This window comes from Myxine glutinosa, chromosome 11 (assembly GCF_964187855.1).
Source record: "Myxine glutinosa chromosome 11, kmMyxGlut1.1, whole genome shotgun sequence".
Lineage (NCBI taxonomy): Eukaryota > Metazoa > Chordata > Myxini > Myxiniformes > Myxinidae > Myxine > Myxine glutinosa.
The window spans coordinates 61,862,973-61,877,836 of NC_136271.1; the positions used below are offsets into that span (position 1 = coordinate 61,862,973).

Below are 14,864 nucleotides of genomic sequence, written 5' to 3' on the forward strand. Positions count from 1 at the left end.
GGTTAGGTGAGTTTTTTTCGTATATTGACCCTACTCGAAGCACCTCCTGATTATTGAGGGATTTCCTCATCTCATTAGCCAACAAAACAATGTTGTCAATAGCTGAACGGCCCTTTCGGAATCCACTCTGGGATTCATACAGCAGGTTGTTCCATTCGAGGAAGAAAAGCAGACGATTGTTCACCATCTTTTCCATTAATTTGCTCACCACTGAGATGAGGCTGAACAGTTTTGTACAGAACAATTAGCAAATATTGCCCAATCAAGGTGTGAAAAGTTGGTAGAAACTTAACCCAACAAACTCACAGCTGTAACTGCTGTCAAAGGTGCTTCCACCAAGTATTGACTCAGGGAAGTGGACACTTATCCAACCAAGATATTCTAGTTTTGTATTTTTAATTTATTTTCTGAAACTTGTAGAATTTGTTTTTCCACTTGGAAGTTGTGGGTTACGATGTGTAAATAAAGGTGGAAAATGTCTGATTTAATAAAATTTAATTCCAGGCTATAAGGCAACAAAAGGTGAAAAAATTAAAGGGGGTGTACACTTTCTACAATCACTGTATATGCATTTTCCTTGTCAAAACTGCCTGTAAATATATGCTTGGTCAGCCTTGTAAATATTTGCCTTTGTCTTGGTACGGGAAATAAAGACCATTTGTTTAAGAAACCGTCTTTACTTATTCTGTCAATTTTGATGGCGACATAAGATTAATGAGGCATTTGGCCAGCTCAGATTTATTACCTATGTTCGATCTCAAGTGCAGTAACATGACAGTTTTGCTCGGCCGACTGACTAGGGTCCGTCATGTAACCGCCGGGGCGGTCCCCATTTGCCTCGCTTAGCTCACAGGTACGGCAAACGGACTTTTGGCGGGAGGATCTGGCCAGAGTTAATAGTTGCAAACTGCATCTGGGGTCAAGCAGACATGCTGCCCTCTCGGAGTTATCCAGAGGCGACGCCCAAAAACGGAAGACAGGAGAACCGTAACATGCTGATGTCAAGAGTGGGACATTTCGAACCTCCTGAACACCCTCATGTTTATCTGCAATGATATCATACATGATACATGGTAAAAATAATAACTTATTGGAAAAAAACAATATATTTTATTGGTTTTTTTATTTATTATTTTCTAGTCTTGCATTTACTATACTGGATAGTCATCGTCACCTTTTCACTTGTTTTTAAATGTACATCATTATAACATTGTGTTTGCAGACTGAAATATATATATATATATTGTAACGATTTTGGAGAAGTGTAACGGGTTTTGGGAAGTGTAACGGGTTTTGAGGAGTGTAACAATTTTGGAGGAAGGGTAACGGATGTGAAGAGTATGGTTTTGGTATGGTAACATCCTGGTAATGTAAATAATGGTCGCAGCCGTCCTCCTAATTAATTTCATAGAACATACACGCAGGTCACGATATATCTTTTAAATAGAGTATTTCCTTATTCCATGTAGGCTAAGTATGTGTTTCCCACTAGATTGACTTTGCATTGTATCAAACAAAATAAGCGTAGGCCCTTCCAATTTCCCCAAAACCTCCCTTCCAATTGTCTTCCGCATTTTGGCTGGTTTTCTTCAAACCACCATTGGCCACGAGGTAAGGTTGGAGAAGAAAGGCGTGTCTCCACCTCGTCAGAAGAGGGCAGGAGTGAACCGGCCCTAACAGCCAATCAACACCGCGGTGAGTGACCCGGTAGGCGTGCCCTCGGAGCCGGCGGCTTAATTCCGCCGGAGGTGATAAAAGCGACTGCAAGGGACTGCTTGAGGAGATGAGAGATGAGCTGGAACCTGGAGAGGAGCAACGAGGCTGCACCAAAGAGAGGCGGTGAGATGCGAAACGCTCCAAGCCAAAGAGGAGAGGTACTCGGCAAGGAGACCAGCTTTGGAGAGACGCGCTGAAAGGAGGGAGACGGCCCCGCCCCAAGAAGAGGAGCAGGTGTGCCGAACCAGCGCGTGGCGTCTCCCGCAGTGGATACGCGACGGAGGGTTTCCCGCCAAAACCGCGAGGAATTGCGACCGGCGGCCTCCCGACCTTGCCTCCATCTCAAGCCTTACCTGCCTGAACCACCCCTGTGTAAGTGTGAACGTCCTGTCCTGCTCGTTGTCTTGGGGCTAAGTAAAAACGAATAGTGTAAGTTAAGGATTCGCTGTGTCACTGTTTCTTCCATCCTTTGCTTGTGTGTGTATAATAAATCTGTTCTTCCTCCGTATTCTTCTTCTTCTTTTTCATTCTCTTGCGATCGCTTTAGAGATTTCCCGATTGAATATCCGTGGGGCGATCTGGTCAACGTCGGGTGAAATCGGGTTTTAATCGGGGAGTAACTGTTCGGACGCGGTTAAATACACCACCGCTCGGTCCATATAACATCTAAAAGCCGTGTCCGTAACAATTGGTAGTCAGGAGATGGGATTCGAACCTGGGACTAAATTTATTTAGCCCAAATTTTGGACACCAATTGTGTTAGTACGATAACAATTGGTGTCGGGGAGTGAGATCGACCCGGAGCGCGCTTCACGCGCTCAAAATTATAAAATACCGAAATTTGTTTTTTTTTTTTAAAGCAAAACTCGAATTTTGAAATCGCGCCATGGCTGTTCAAGGCGACGGGATGCCGGTGGGAGAGATAGACGGGGTAGAATCGACCCAGGACTTAGGAAAAAAAATGGTGGAGGAGAGTAAAGAAGGTGTGGTTGAGGGTGTATCAGGTGCACAAAATGGCAGCCTCGCGCACGTGGTTGAGGGGGCAGCTACGGCCGCACCCTTTGTACAACCAACGGTGGTCCAAATGCAAGCCTTCATGGCGCAATTCGCCGAGATGCTGAGAGACGGGGAGAAATTGGGAAACCAAATGGAAGCAATAACGAACAAATTGGGAAACCAAATTGAAGCAACAACGAACGGAAGGAGGGCCGATAGAGAGGCACGGGAGCAGAGGGACAGAGACCGCAAGTTGGGCGAAAGGGTCCCAGGGGTGCACGAGGAGGTAACGCGAGTCGAAAAGCGCTGGTTGAGCGAAGCGGAGGAAAGCACGGGTACAATGACGGGGGTAGAAATCGCGACCCGGGGCTTGGAAAAGCCGGCGACCGATGAGGTAGAGGGAATTTTATTAAAGCCAACGGTCGTCGAGGTGAGTACAGAAAAAGCGGAAGAGGGAATAATTAAAATTGAAGAGATGACGGAGGTAGCCCGGGAATTGCAGGGAGAAATGGATTATGTACAAGGTCTGTGTTCAAATCATGATGTGGTGCTCACTAACCAAATAAAGAGTTTGCAGGTGGCAAAGGAGGGGCGGAGACGAAGTACGGAGGTGAGTGGCAATGTATATGATGTGAGGAAAGCTTCAGTCGGCTTGGGGATTGGTTTGGATCCGGGTGTTCGTGAAAGGCCGTTGGTGAAGTGTGTGACAGGTCAGGTGTGCGAAAAAAGAGGTGTGCGAGAATGTCCGACCATGGGGTGTGTGAGGAAAAAGTGCACGCCGAGGAGTGAGTGTGCCGTCAGGAGTGAGCCGGTCGAGGCGCGTGTGCGAGGGGGTACATGGAAGCGCGGTGTGGTGAGTGTTACGGAGGAAGTAACGAGAGAGTGTACACCTGTGGTGAGTGTTACGGAGGAAGTAACGAGAGAGTGTACACCTGTGGTGAGTGTTACGGAGGAAGTAACGAGAGAGTGTACACCTGTGGTGAGTGTTACAGAGGATGTAACGAGAAAGTGTACGTCTGTGGTGAGTGTTACGGAGGAAGTAACGAGAGAGTGTACACCTGTGGTGAGTGTTACAGAGGGTGTAACGAGAAAGTGTACGTCTGTGGTGAGTGTTACGGAGGAAGTAACGAGAGAGTGTACACCTGTGGTGAGTGTTACGGAGGAAGTAACGAGAGAGTGTACACCTGTGGTGAGTGTTACGGAGGAAGTAACGAGAGAGTGTACACCTGTGGTGAGTGTTACAGAGGATGTAACGAGAAAGTGTACGTCTGTGGTGAGTGTTACAGAGGGTGTAACGGGAGAGTGTGCGCGAGAGGTATGGTGTGTAACAGGGAGAGCGTTGGTGGAATGTACGGACGGCGTTGGAACGCCAGGTTTTGTGAGGGTGAAAGGGGTAGCGTATGCTTGTAAGCATGCAAGTAAACTTAGTAAAGCATCGACGGTAACCAGGTTAGCGGTTAGGGCGACGGATAGCCGATGCGAGCGCTCGGTGCGAGGGGGGGTGCTTTGTTGGGTGCGAGGCCCGGCGCGGGTCGATGCTGCGTCGCTTCTCTTCGAAGCGTCGTTGCCGATTCGGGCTTGGCCCCGCCCCGCACGGTCGAGTCCGGGCTTTGTCGGGCGAGGCGACCGGTCCGGTTCAAGGGCGAGTGGGAGGAGGCGGAACGGTGCCCCCTCGTGGGGACGGGGTTCCGACCGGGGGAGATGGAGCCATCGGGCCCGGGACCGCAAGGTGCCGCGCCGAGATGGTGCGTGGAATCTCGGTCCAACCAAACCACCTCCCTTGAACCGAAAGCCGGACGGATTCAACCTGCAGGCGACCAAACCACCCGAATTCATTGCTCGGCTGTACGAAGCCGGGCTGTAGATGTGAATTGGCGCACCGAGAGGATGTAATAAGTAGACGGGTGATGTGAATTGGCGCACCGAGAGGATGTAATAAGTAGACGGGTGATGGTGATAGTGATAGTAGTGATTTGAAACGAAATTTAGAAAAGTGAATAGAATTGGCAGTAAATGGAAAATTTTTGAATTGTTGGATTTGGACGAGCGAAATTGGTAGTGAGAGACCCCCGATGTGGTGGGATGGCAAATCCACCATCCCTCACAGGTGGGGGCAAATGCGCTATAGATTATGGGGTTTATGGCAGTGAAAACGAGCCAGGGAGGGCTTGGATAATGATAGGGATCTAGCGAAGATGACCTTAGGTAACGATAAGGTTAGTTAGTGACTGATACCTGTAGTGGGGACGCAGGTAGGTTAGTGTGGTTGATAATGACGTGGGAGCGCAATAGTTTGAAGGGACGACTGGGAAGCGCAAGTTTCAGAGGGGAGGAGTTAGCTGAGATGATGCCGTGTGTGGGAGAATGGAACAGGTGTGATTGCACAGGTGTGCAACTGAACAGGTGTGTGGAGCAGTGTATGAGGGAGTAGTGGTGATTGCGTGTTGTGTTGACCAAATGGTCCAGGAAGAAAGGAGGGTGCAGGTGGCACCAGGTATGATTGCACAGGTGTGCAACGACAGGTGAATGAAGAACAGGTGTATGTGGCTGTGTGGAATAAATGGTAGTGTGGAATATCTGGAGTATTGGAATGGATGGTCGTGGAGTGAGTATGGTGGAAATTGTGGAGTGGAGTGGATGGTGCGAAGGTGTGAATGGGGGAAGAGTGGACCCCCATCACGGATACCCGGGGCGGGTAGTGTAAGTGTTAGGTAGAGGGTATAGGTAAATTGTAGTTGGATATTGGCATCTGTGGTGCGGGTGACAGAATGGTATGTGGATGGGTGCGTTGGTGTTGTGGAAATGGCTGGGCGTGTAGCCTGTTAGTGTGTGTAGTTGGTTTGGGCACTCCACCACTGTGAGGATGTCGGCCAGGTGAGGCCGCAGGTGGGCTCTGGGAGCCGGTAGTAGTTGTTGTGGATGGGGCCCGAGGATCCGGAGGACGGACCCGGGTAGCCCAGTGCCAGAGGGCACCAGTGGGGTGACAGAGCCAGGAGAGGGGCTGTCCCCAGGTAGTTAGGTTAGGGTGAGGAGCTAGGTAAGCTCGGGTGGCAACTACAGTGGTGGAGGTGTGCAGGTGGGTAGACCTGTTGGGAGAGGTACACGTCGCAGCCCAGAAATTGTGCGAGGGCACCGGGAGATGAATCGGGGGAGTGAGACCCCAAATTGAGGAGCACCACAGTTTGGCCAATGGGAATTGGTTATTAGAACCCATAGTGTAAGTTGGCCAATGGATTGGCAGGGAAAGACCCCGGGTCGTGTAAAGTGTGTTAAAGTCATTTAGAGGATAGTTAGGATGAAGGATCTCCTCGCACCATCTGCATCCACTCACCTGAGGTGACAGGTACTCCACACCATGCCATGTTTTGATTATTTTTTATGATGCAAATGTTTGGATTGTGAGACGCATCATGACGTGGGTGTGACATTGTGCTTTGATGTTCCATCTCTGCCTCCTTATGAGGATTGATGATGAATTTGGTGATGGCAAATTTTGAAGTAAAGGGATTGTGGAGACGAATTTGGTATAGGGGAAATATGGGGAAGACGTGACAGTAGTGACGAATTTGTAAATGTGTAGATTTTTGTACATATGGGGTGAGAACAAGGGTAGGGTAGGTGACAGGGGGGTGACGTACGGTAGGGACGAGCTTTCTCACTTCGGCCTCCGTACGCATTTCACCTTGCATTGCCTTATTGACGTGTACCCTTGTGACCTTACCCCTCGCTCAATTGTCTTTCTTTTGTCTCCCACATGACCTGTGCGCCATTGGGTGCCGATGGGAGCGTGCGTGAGGTGGCCATTGTGCGCCCGAGATTCCCAGAACCAGCACGCATTGCGTTGATGTACCACTTTATGGACCGCTGTTCGGCGGCCAAGTACCACTTGATGGACCCCAGGTTCTGGGGCAGAGCACCTCTGTTGGAGACCGGCCATAGTGGCCAGGGAATCTTGCTTGCGGACCTCGGTAAGGTGGCACCTATGCCAAACAGGTGGACCACCCTTAGTTGGCCCCTGAGGCCCTAAATAAAAATGGACACAAGTTGTGTTTTTTTTTTTAGTATGTCCAAATAGGCCGCATGAAGCCAGAAGACGTCGGGAAGAACATCGGCCCAGCAGAGAAGGAGAAGACCACCACCAGTTGTTTTGTTGTGTTTATTATGAACCATGGTAACCGCACCGGATGGTGTTTTTGGGTGCTTTGTGGTGTTTGGGTGCTTTTGGGTGCTTTGGTGGTATTGGTACTGGTGCATCGATGCAATGCGTGCTGTCTCCTCCCTCCCGACAGGAATTTCTTTCTCTTGTTCCCTAAAAAGAAAAAGAAAAAAAAACACACAGGTCCTGGGTTGCGTTGTAAATAAGAAATCACGTCCTTGTAAATAATGCTCCCCACCGTAAATGTATAGTTTCAGAATAATTCCGTAATTCGGTTAGCTGTGGGCTTGAGTCTGTTAGACAGGATGCAATGCAATAGGGGGACATACTTATTTGTGTTTTAAAATTGTCACACTCAGGGTCAGGTTAATTGTAGAGGGAATTACACCTACATGTCACACTCAGTTAAGTCTAGTAGGCCCGAGGACGTGCCTGAAGAAAGGAGGGTGCAGTGTAACGATTTTGGAGAAGTGTAACGGGTTTTGGGAAGTGTAACGGGTTTTGAGGAGTGTAACAATTTTGGAGGAAGGGTAACGGATGTGAAGAGTATGGTTTTGGTATGGTAACATCCTGGTAATGTAAATAATGGTCGCAGCCGTCCTCCTAATTAATTTCATAGAACATACACGCAGGTCACGATATATCTTTTAAATAGAGTATTTCCTTATTCCATGTAGGCTAAGTATGTGTTTCCCACTAGATTGACTTTGCATTGTATCAAACAAAATAAGCGTAGGCCCTTCCAATTTCCCCAAAACCTCCCTTCCAATTGTCTTCCGCATTTTGGCTGGTTTTCTTCAAACCACCATTGGCCACGAGGTAAGGTTGGAGAAGAAAGGCGTGTCTCCACCTCGTCAGAAGAGGGCAGGAGTGAACCGGCCCTAACAGCCAATCAACACCGCGGTGAGTGACCCGGTAGGCGTGCCCTCGGAGCCGGCGGCTTAATTCCGCCGGAGGTGATAAAAGCGACTGCAAGGGACTGCTTGAGGAGATGAGAGATGAGCTGGAACCTGGAGAGGAGCAACGAGGCTGCACCAAAGAGAGGCGGTGAGATGCGAAACGCTCCAAGCCAAAGAGGAGAGGTACTCGGCAAGGAGACCAGCTTTGGAGAGACGCGCTGAAAGGAGGGAGACGGCCCCGCCCCAAGAAGAGGAGCAGGTGTGCCGAACCAGCGCGTGGCGTCTCCCGCAGTGGATACGCGACGGAGGGTTTCCCGCCAAAACCGCGAGGAATTGCGACCGGCGGCCTCCCGACCTTGCCTCCATCTCAAGCCTTACCTGCCTGAACCACCCCTGTGTAAGTGTGAACGTCCTGTCCTGCTCGTTGTCTTGGGGCTAAGTAAAAACGAATAGTGTAAGTTAAGGATTCGCTGTGTCACTGTTTCTTCCATCCTTTGCTTGTGTGTGTATAATAAATCTGTTCTTCCTCCGTATTCTTCTTCTTCTTTTTCATTCTCTTGCGATCGCTTTAGAGATTTCCCGATTGAATATCCGTGGGGCGATCTGGTCAACGTCGGGTGAAATCGGGTTTTAATCGGGGAGTAACTGTTCGGACGCGGTTAAATACACCACCGCTCGGTCCATATAACATCTAAAAGCCGTGTCCGTAACAATATATTTGTAGATTTAACAGTTTTGTGTTTTTTGTACTGGCAGTCATAACCTTTTGTCACATTTTGACCAAGTTTTTTTGAACACAACTTGGGTCATTATATTGTGCTTGCATGTTGAAAACTATCATCTCCAAACTTTTCTAACTAACAGGAACATCTGGTCACTTGTAATAATATTTAGATTTGTGCTTTGCTGTTCCAGCTCAGAATCATCCCCAATACAAAACCATGATTTTATACCCTCGTTAACCCACCCAACCCCTTCTTCGAAATTTTTCCCTCCTGAGAGTTTCCTTTTGTATCCATAATGTCCACCTCATGCATCCTTTCCTGCCCCTCATTCCTGCCCACACCTAATATTTATCCAAGTCTCCCTCTATTTCATCCTTCAATCCTGCTGTTGTAATAAATGCGAAGGAATTGACAGTGTGGATGAAACGAGAGATAGAAGATAGAGAGGGTTGAAGGAACAGAACCTTGTGCTGACTCACACATGCAACACATATTTATCCCATGTATATGATCTACTTGAACAGGGATTCATCCCACAACTGCAAAACAGAATACTAAGATATAACTGCTCTACTTCTATGTGTGGGTGCTGTTACCTGCCAGAGAGGTGTACGCCATCCTCTTTCGGGCCAACAACTGTCACAATATTTTACCCGTATTGCCTTCAAGTATACTTTGTTATAAAGTGACATCAAAATAAAGTGTGCTCTCCATAAATGTATTTAAAGGCTGAATGAATATTTTAAAAGGGTAGTCTTCATGAATCTGACACTATTATACAACGAAAGACCGGTCCTCTCCCTGTGGATTCAAAAAGACAGGCTGTCTTCTGTCTTCTTTGTGGCCTCTTCTTGCATCTCTTGGATCTGCAAATCATAAAACGCATTCGATTTGTACACAAGATATAAACTTTTGACAGCTTTTTTTTGTATGCTTGGTCGAGGCTCGTATAAGAGCTAACATATGGAACATAAAACAAAGGGAGCAGGAGACAAGAGGGGAAGAGAAAGGGAAGCACAACAACAGTAGGGAAACAGGCACATCAGGAGATTGGTGGAAGAGAGAGGGCTGGGGCAGGGTACACGGGATAAACAAGATGGACACGACAAGGACATTCAGGAAAGAAAACGGAATTTGAAGGAGGTAGGTTTGGGGTAGATTAACAGGAGTATTAAAGATCAAGGTTTTTGATGGGGGAAAGATATGAGATGGAGGTAAACAGCTGTTTTGAAGACCTGGACAGAAGAGTGTGAGTGAAGAGGGTGTGGGGGTTTGTACAAGAGGCTGAAAAAAATGGAGAAAGACTTGATTTTGGCAGTTTCACCAGAGGAGGGTTCCTGGCAGACTTTGTGTGACCTGCAGGAATATTTGGGGGACAGAGCACAGACAGAGTAGGGGATGCAACGCCAAAGAGGAGTTGGTAGAAAATAGAAATACCGCCAACCTGCCTTCATCGCAAGAGATACCAATGATCTGAAAAGCCTTGGGTGCTACAGTGTAAAGCCGAGCTAGGAGCGAGGCAGGAGCACCAGCCCAGAGGGAAGAGCAGTATTCCATTAAACTGCGGATGAAAGCTTTGTTGGTGGTAGCAGCTCAGTAGTGCAAGGAAGGACTTCGCATGATGGAGGATGCCCAGTCGGCGACTCGCTTTGGAGGCCAGCTTGGAAATGTGGTTTTCCCAGGAAAGATCATGGCAGATTGTGAGACCCAAAAGCTTGAGTGACAGAACTTCTTCGAGAGGATTGTTGAGAAAGTAGATGGGAGGGTTTTCCAGACAGTATTTTCAGAGAGACATAGTGAGAGTGTGAGATTTGTCAGGATTGAAAGACATGCTCCACGTGCTTGACCAGATTGTAATTTTATCCAGGTCTGCAGAGAGTGAAGAGGCTGCTGCCTGTCGATCTAAGCATTGTAAGGGAGAGAGATGTAGTGGCAGAGGGTGGAGTCATCAGCGAAAAGATAGAAGCAGAGAGTCAGAGGAAAGGAAGTCTGCGAGCCATGTGTGGAGATTTCGATGGATGTCATAGGAAGGTTTGGTGAGCAGGAAGGGGTACCACCTCATATCGAAGGCAGGAGATATGTCAAGGGAGGCAGTTTTGATTTTGTGTCTGGGGTTGAGGACCTCCATCCATTGTTGAGAAAGCAGAAGCAGCATATGCCCAGAGAGGAGTGGCCTGGTCTGAATCCAAATAGATGATCTGAGATCAAGTCAGATTTAGAGGAAGGATTTAATGTCAGAAGCGATGATGGATTCCATGACCTTCATGATGATTGTGAGCAGGCTGATAGGAATGTAGTTGCAAGTATCTGTTTTTGCACCTTTTTGTGCAAAGCGGTAATGTTGTCTGATATCCAAGCAGATGGCAGACAACCTTGACATCACGACCCATTTTATGTTCATCTCTTCGGGAATCTAAATGAGATGACCTAAAAAATTTCTGCATCAATCCATCAATGAGATATCTTGTTCACAGACAGACAAACAGACAGACAGTGGTGAATATATACAGTAACCTCGGTCCACATTCGGAGGCAGAGGTAAAAATGGCTGATTTAGCCTTTACCTCATGTGTAATAAGAAGTATTTGACCTTTTAAAAATTGCCGTTGCAGGAATTTAAGCAAACACATTGCAAAAAAGGAACAACAGGGGCACTTACCACCACATTTGCCTTCTGTCTTTTGAGATCCTCTTTAATGAAAGCTGTGTGAGAGAGAGAGAGAGAGAGAGAGAGAGAGAGAGAGAGAGAGAGAGAGAGAGAGAGAGAGATGGAGAGATTGATTATGGAGATTTGCTTGAAGATCCGCACCACAATTTTTAATGGGAAGTGCACAAGCAGCGATTTTAACCTTCAATCTCGAATAAATATTTATGTCTTCATGTTTCATCAGCAAATCAATTCAGTTTAAACTAGAACGGCACTCGGTCGAGCGCATACCTCCACCAGTCTGAACAGTTTTTTGTTTTTTTTGGGATACAGAATCGAGGCTTGTGTAAGAGCTAACACATTGAACATGAAAACATGCACAGACATATACAACATACAATGAAGGGAACAGGAGACAAGAGGAAGAGAGAGAGGGAAGCACACAAGCACAACAACAGAAGAGAACAGGGACGTCGGTAGATCTGTGGAAGGGGGAGGGCTTGGGGAGGAGGGAGGGGTACACGGTATAAAGCAAATGAACACTACTCGGAATTTCAGGAAAGGAGTTGGGGATTGAAAGAGGCGGATTTGGGGTGAATTAACGGGGGTAGAAAAGATACGGTTTTGGATGGGGGGAGCTAAGAGATGATGGTGAACAGCTGTTTTAAAGATCTGGAGGGACGAGAGGGATTAAAGACAGTGTGGAGGTTTTTTCCAGAGGCAGGAGAAAAGAGGAATGAAAGAGTGAAGGTGAGCAGAGAAACTTGACATTGGAAGTTTCACCAGAAGAGGTTTGCTGGCAGATCTTGTGCATCCTGCAGAAATATTTTTGTATCCCACTGATTGGCTGGATCTGGATTTGGATCTTCACTAAAATCGAGTAAATACTCCCTTGTCACACACCCAACCTGTCCACCAAAAATTTCATCTGAATCCGACCATGACATTTTGAGATATCCTGCTCAAATACAAACAAACACACAGACAGGGGTGAAAAGATAACCTCCGTCCACCTTCGGTAATGGAGGTGATGAGTTAAAATTAAATTGTCCAATCATTGGAAAGATTAATCGGGGAGAAGAAAGTGCAAGTGCAGAAGCATCTCTCCAAAGACAACAACCCTTTTTATTCTCCTTTTCCCCAGAGTCAACACTCATGGAAAAGCTTTCGCCATTGGGGAAATTACAAGTACAACATGCAGTCCGACAGTGAGAGAGAGATAGAGACAGAGTTAAACTCATCAGTTGCATATTTTTGTGTCACATGATGACTGTCTGAAACTCACATATTTTATGATGCATCACTGTATTCAGCATGTCACTGAATACCTGCTTTGTGTACTCACCTGTAGCAATGGTACTAAGAAGTAGCACAGCGCCGAGCAGCAAGTTACCAGCAAGTGGCCCAAACATGGTCATCAGCCGACCTTGACTCAATATTAAGATGATGCCAAACACCTAAACAAAGGAAATAACTAATCAAACAGATTACTCCCGAGAATGAACAAATTTCTCCCATTACGAGTGAGGCTCTCCAATTCGTAGAAAATTTTACTTGAGCTGAAAAGATGAAGCATCAAAGGCCACCTTTGCTGAAGTCATACCTGTGAACTTGCATTCATGAAGCCAGAAGAAATGCCTTCAGAATGTGGATAGGTGAGCTCGGCAGCAAACTCGAACCCGATGGGCAGACAGCTGGTCATGAAAAACCTGGAGGAACCACATTCTGCATTCGGAGAAACGACTCTGAGCAGTCGCTGGGTTCGTAAGCACACTTGCAGCAGGATGGATGAAAATGCAGGTTTTTTTTTTTTTTTGTATACAAGATGGACGCTCGTGTAAGAGCTAACATTAATCACAAAAAGACAAACTGACACATACAACATAAGGTAAAGAGAGAGGGAGACAAGATGGGGGGAGAGAGGGAAGCACACAAGTACAACATTTGAGAGCAGAGACATCGGGAGATCTGTGGGAGGGAGAGGGCTTGGGGGGAGGAGGCACGGGAAGGGGGGGGCGGGTGGGAGAGGTATAAAACACATGGACACTGCGAGGACTTGCAGGAAATAAGTCGAAATTTCAGAAAAGTGGATCTGGGGTGAATTAACAGGGGTAGAAAAGATCCAGGTTTTGGATGGGGGAAGATAAGAGATGGTGGTGAACAGCTGTTTTAAAGACCTGGAGGGAGGAGTGGGATTGAAGAGAGTGAGGGAGTTTGTTCCAGAGGAGGGAGAAAAGAGGAATGAAAGAGTGAAGGTGAGCAGAGAGCCTTGATTTTGGCAGTTTAACCATAAGAGCGTTTTAACCATAAGTGGATTAACCATAAGGTCAATCAATCTCAATGTGCATTTTTGCATGAAAATCAGCATGAACAACTAAAGACCATTTTACCCATCATGCCTGAGCCAAATCTAGATTCAAACATTCCTACCTATAGCAAGTGGTGCCGATTACAAAGCTAAACGGAAGAAGGAAATTTGGCCTGGGTACCACCATGTAATGGCTGCTCGAAGATATTGTGGATCTTCATCTTCTGAGGCCAAGATGCAGACAGGATTGAAATACAGGGCCCTCTTTTGGCAGTGCATCGGAATGGCAGTTTATTGTTGGCTGCTGAGGTTGATCTGACTTCAACAAAAAAATAAGAATTACTGTTTAAAGTAAAATTGAAGTTGATGATCAGTTGTAATCATCCACAGTTTTTGAAATACGACTTTTCTTTTACTTCAAAAGACATTTGGTAGGAAGCTTGGAAACTATTCATCAAAAATAGCTTGAGATCAGTGCTCGTGATTTGGATTATCTGTTGAGAGTATGAAGGTAATAAACTCAGAAACTTACCCTAAAAGGCCTGCAGTAATGAAGATGACCCAGATATGCCCCAAGTCCATTGTGAACGTGTACACCACCATAGCAATGAAGGTCAGTATATTCACCACCAAGATGGTCATCCTGCATTCAAGTACGTATGATCACCGAATCATGTGCATGTTTCAGTTGTTGTTGCTGCTGTAGAGCAACGTGGGGCAAGATGCCCCGTCATATGTGTACATCCTCATTGTTTGGTTCAGGATACTGAACAGTTTTCATGTCAAATTTCCAACTCTATTCAATAAATTCTCGTTCCGACATATAACAGGGACTGAATAAGTAACACGATGAGACTTTGAGCCACCTGAACGTATTTCATGATTCTTTCAAATCAAACTTTATCGTGTTCACAAGTTACTCCAAAGTGCTAAAGCAAAAATATGCAGATGAAATGTGAATAAGTTGGATCAACAGGGAAAATCAGATTATTCTTATAAATCAGATTATAAGTATTCAAACCCTTTGACTGATTAAAGGGTCTTCAAAGGACGAAGCGGTCTCAGCTGTCTAAAGGGGCGAAATGTATATTCCAACAGTATCTTATTATAATAGAGCAAACGTATATGGTGATGATTGTTTGTACATTTGTATGTTTATTTGTGACCAAAACGTCTTCTTCTTCTACTCCTTCAAATAAAATTAACATCCAAAACATTCCGTGAACTCTAAATTACGTACTGTTGGAATATACCTTTTGACCCTTTAGACTGTTGAGACCCCTCAGACCTTTGACGACCCTTTAATTTCCCCAAGACCCTTAAGACCAACAAAAACTCCTGAAGACCCAAAATACCCTTAAAGACTAGAAAAGACCCAAAATACCACGAAGACCCAAAACACCCAGAAGACCCAAAA

General features: G+C 46.3%; 1 protein-coding gene across 2 annotated transcripts in view; it reads right to left on the reverse strand.

Moving 5' to 3' along the window:
- Positions 1-8,395: 8,395 nt before the first annotated feature.
- The window catches only part of LOC137436718 (choline/ethanolamine transporter flvcr2a-like), a 50,794-nt gene continuing 44,325 nt past the window's right edge, over positions 8,396-14,864 (reverse strand). The window contains exons 6-10 of one of the 2 annotated variants that reach the window (XM_068130745.2): positions 13,980-14,090; positions 12,743-12,848; positions 12,485-12,596; positions 11,152-11,195; positions 8,396-9,358 (exon numbers count right to left, since the gene is read on the reverse strand). In XM_068130745.2, coding sequence (XP_067986846.1) covers positions 9,302-9,358; positions 11,152-11,195; positions 12,485-12,596; positions 12,743-12,848; positions 13,980-14,090 — 430 coding nt within the window. In that variant the 3' untranslated portion in view covers positions 8,396-9,301. The remainder of the gene's footprint in view (positions 9,359-11,151; positions 11,196-12,484; positions 12,597-12,742; positions 12,849-13,979; positions 14,091-14,864) is intronic. The other variant, XM_078786712.1, reaches the window with a different exon arrangement.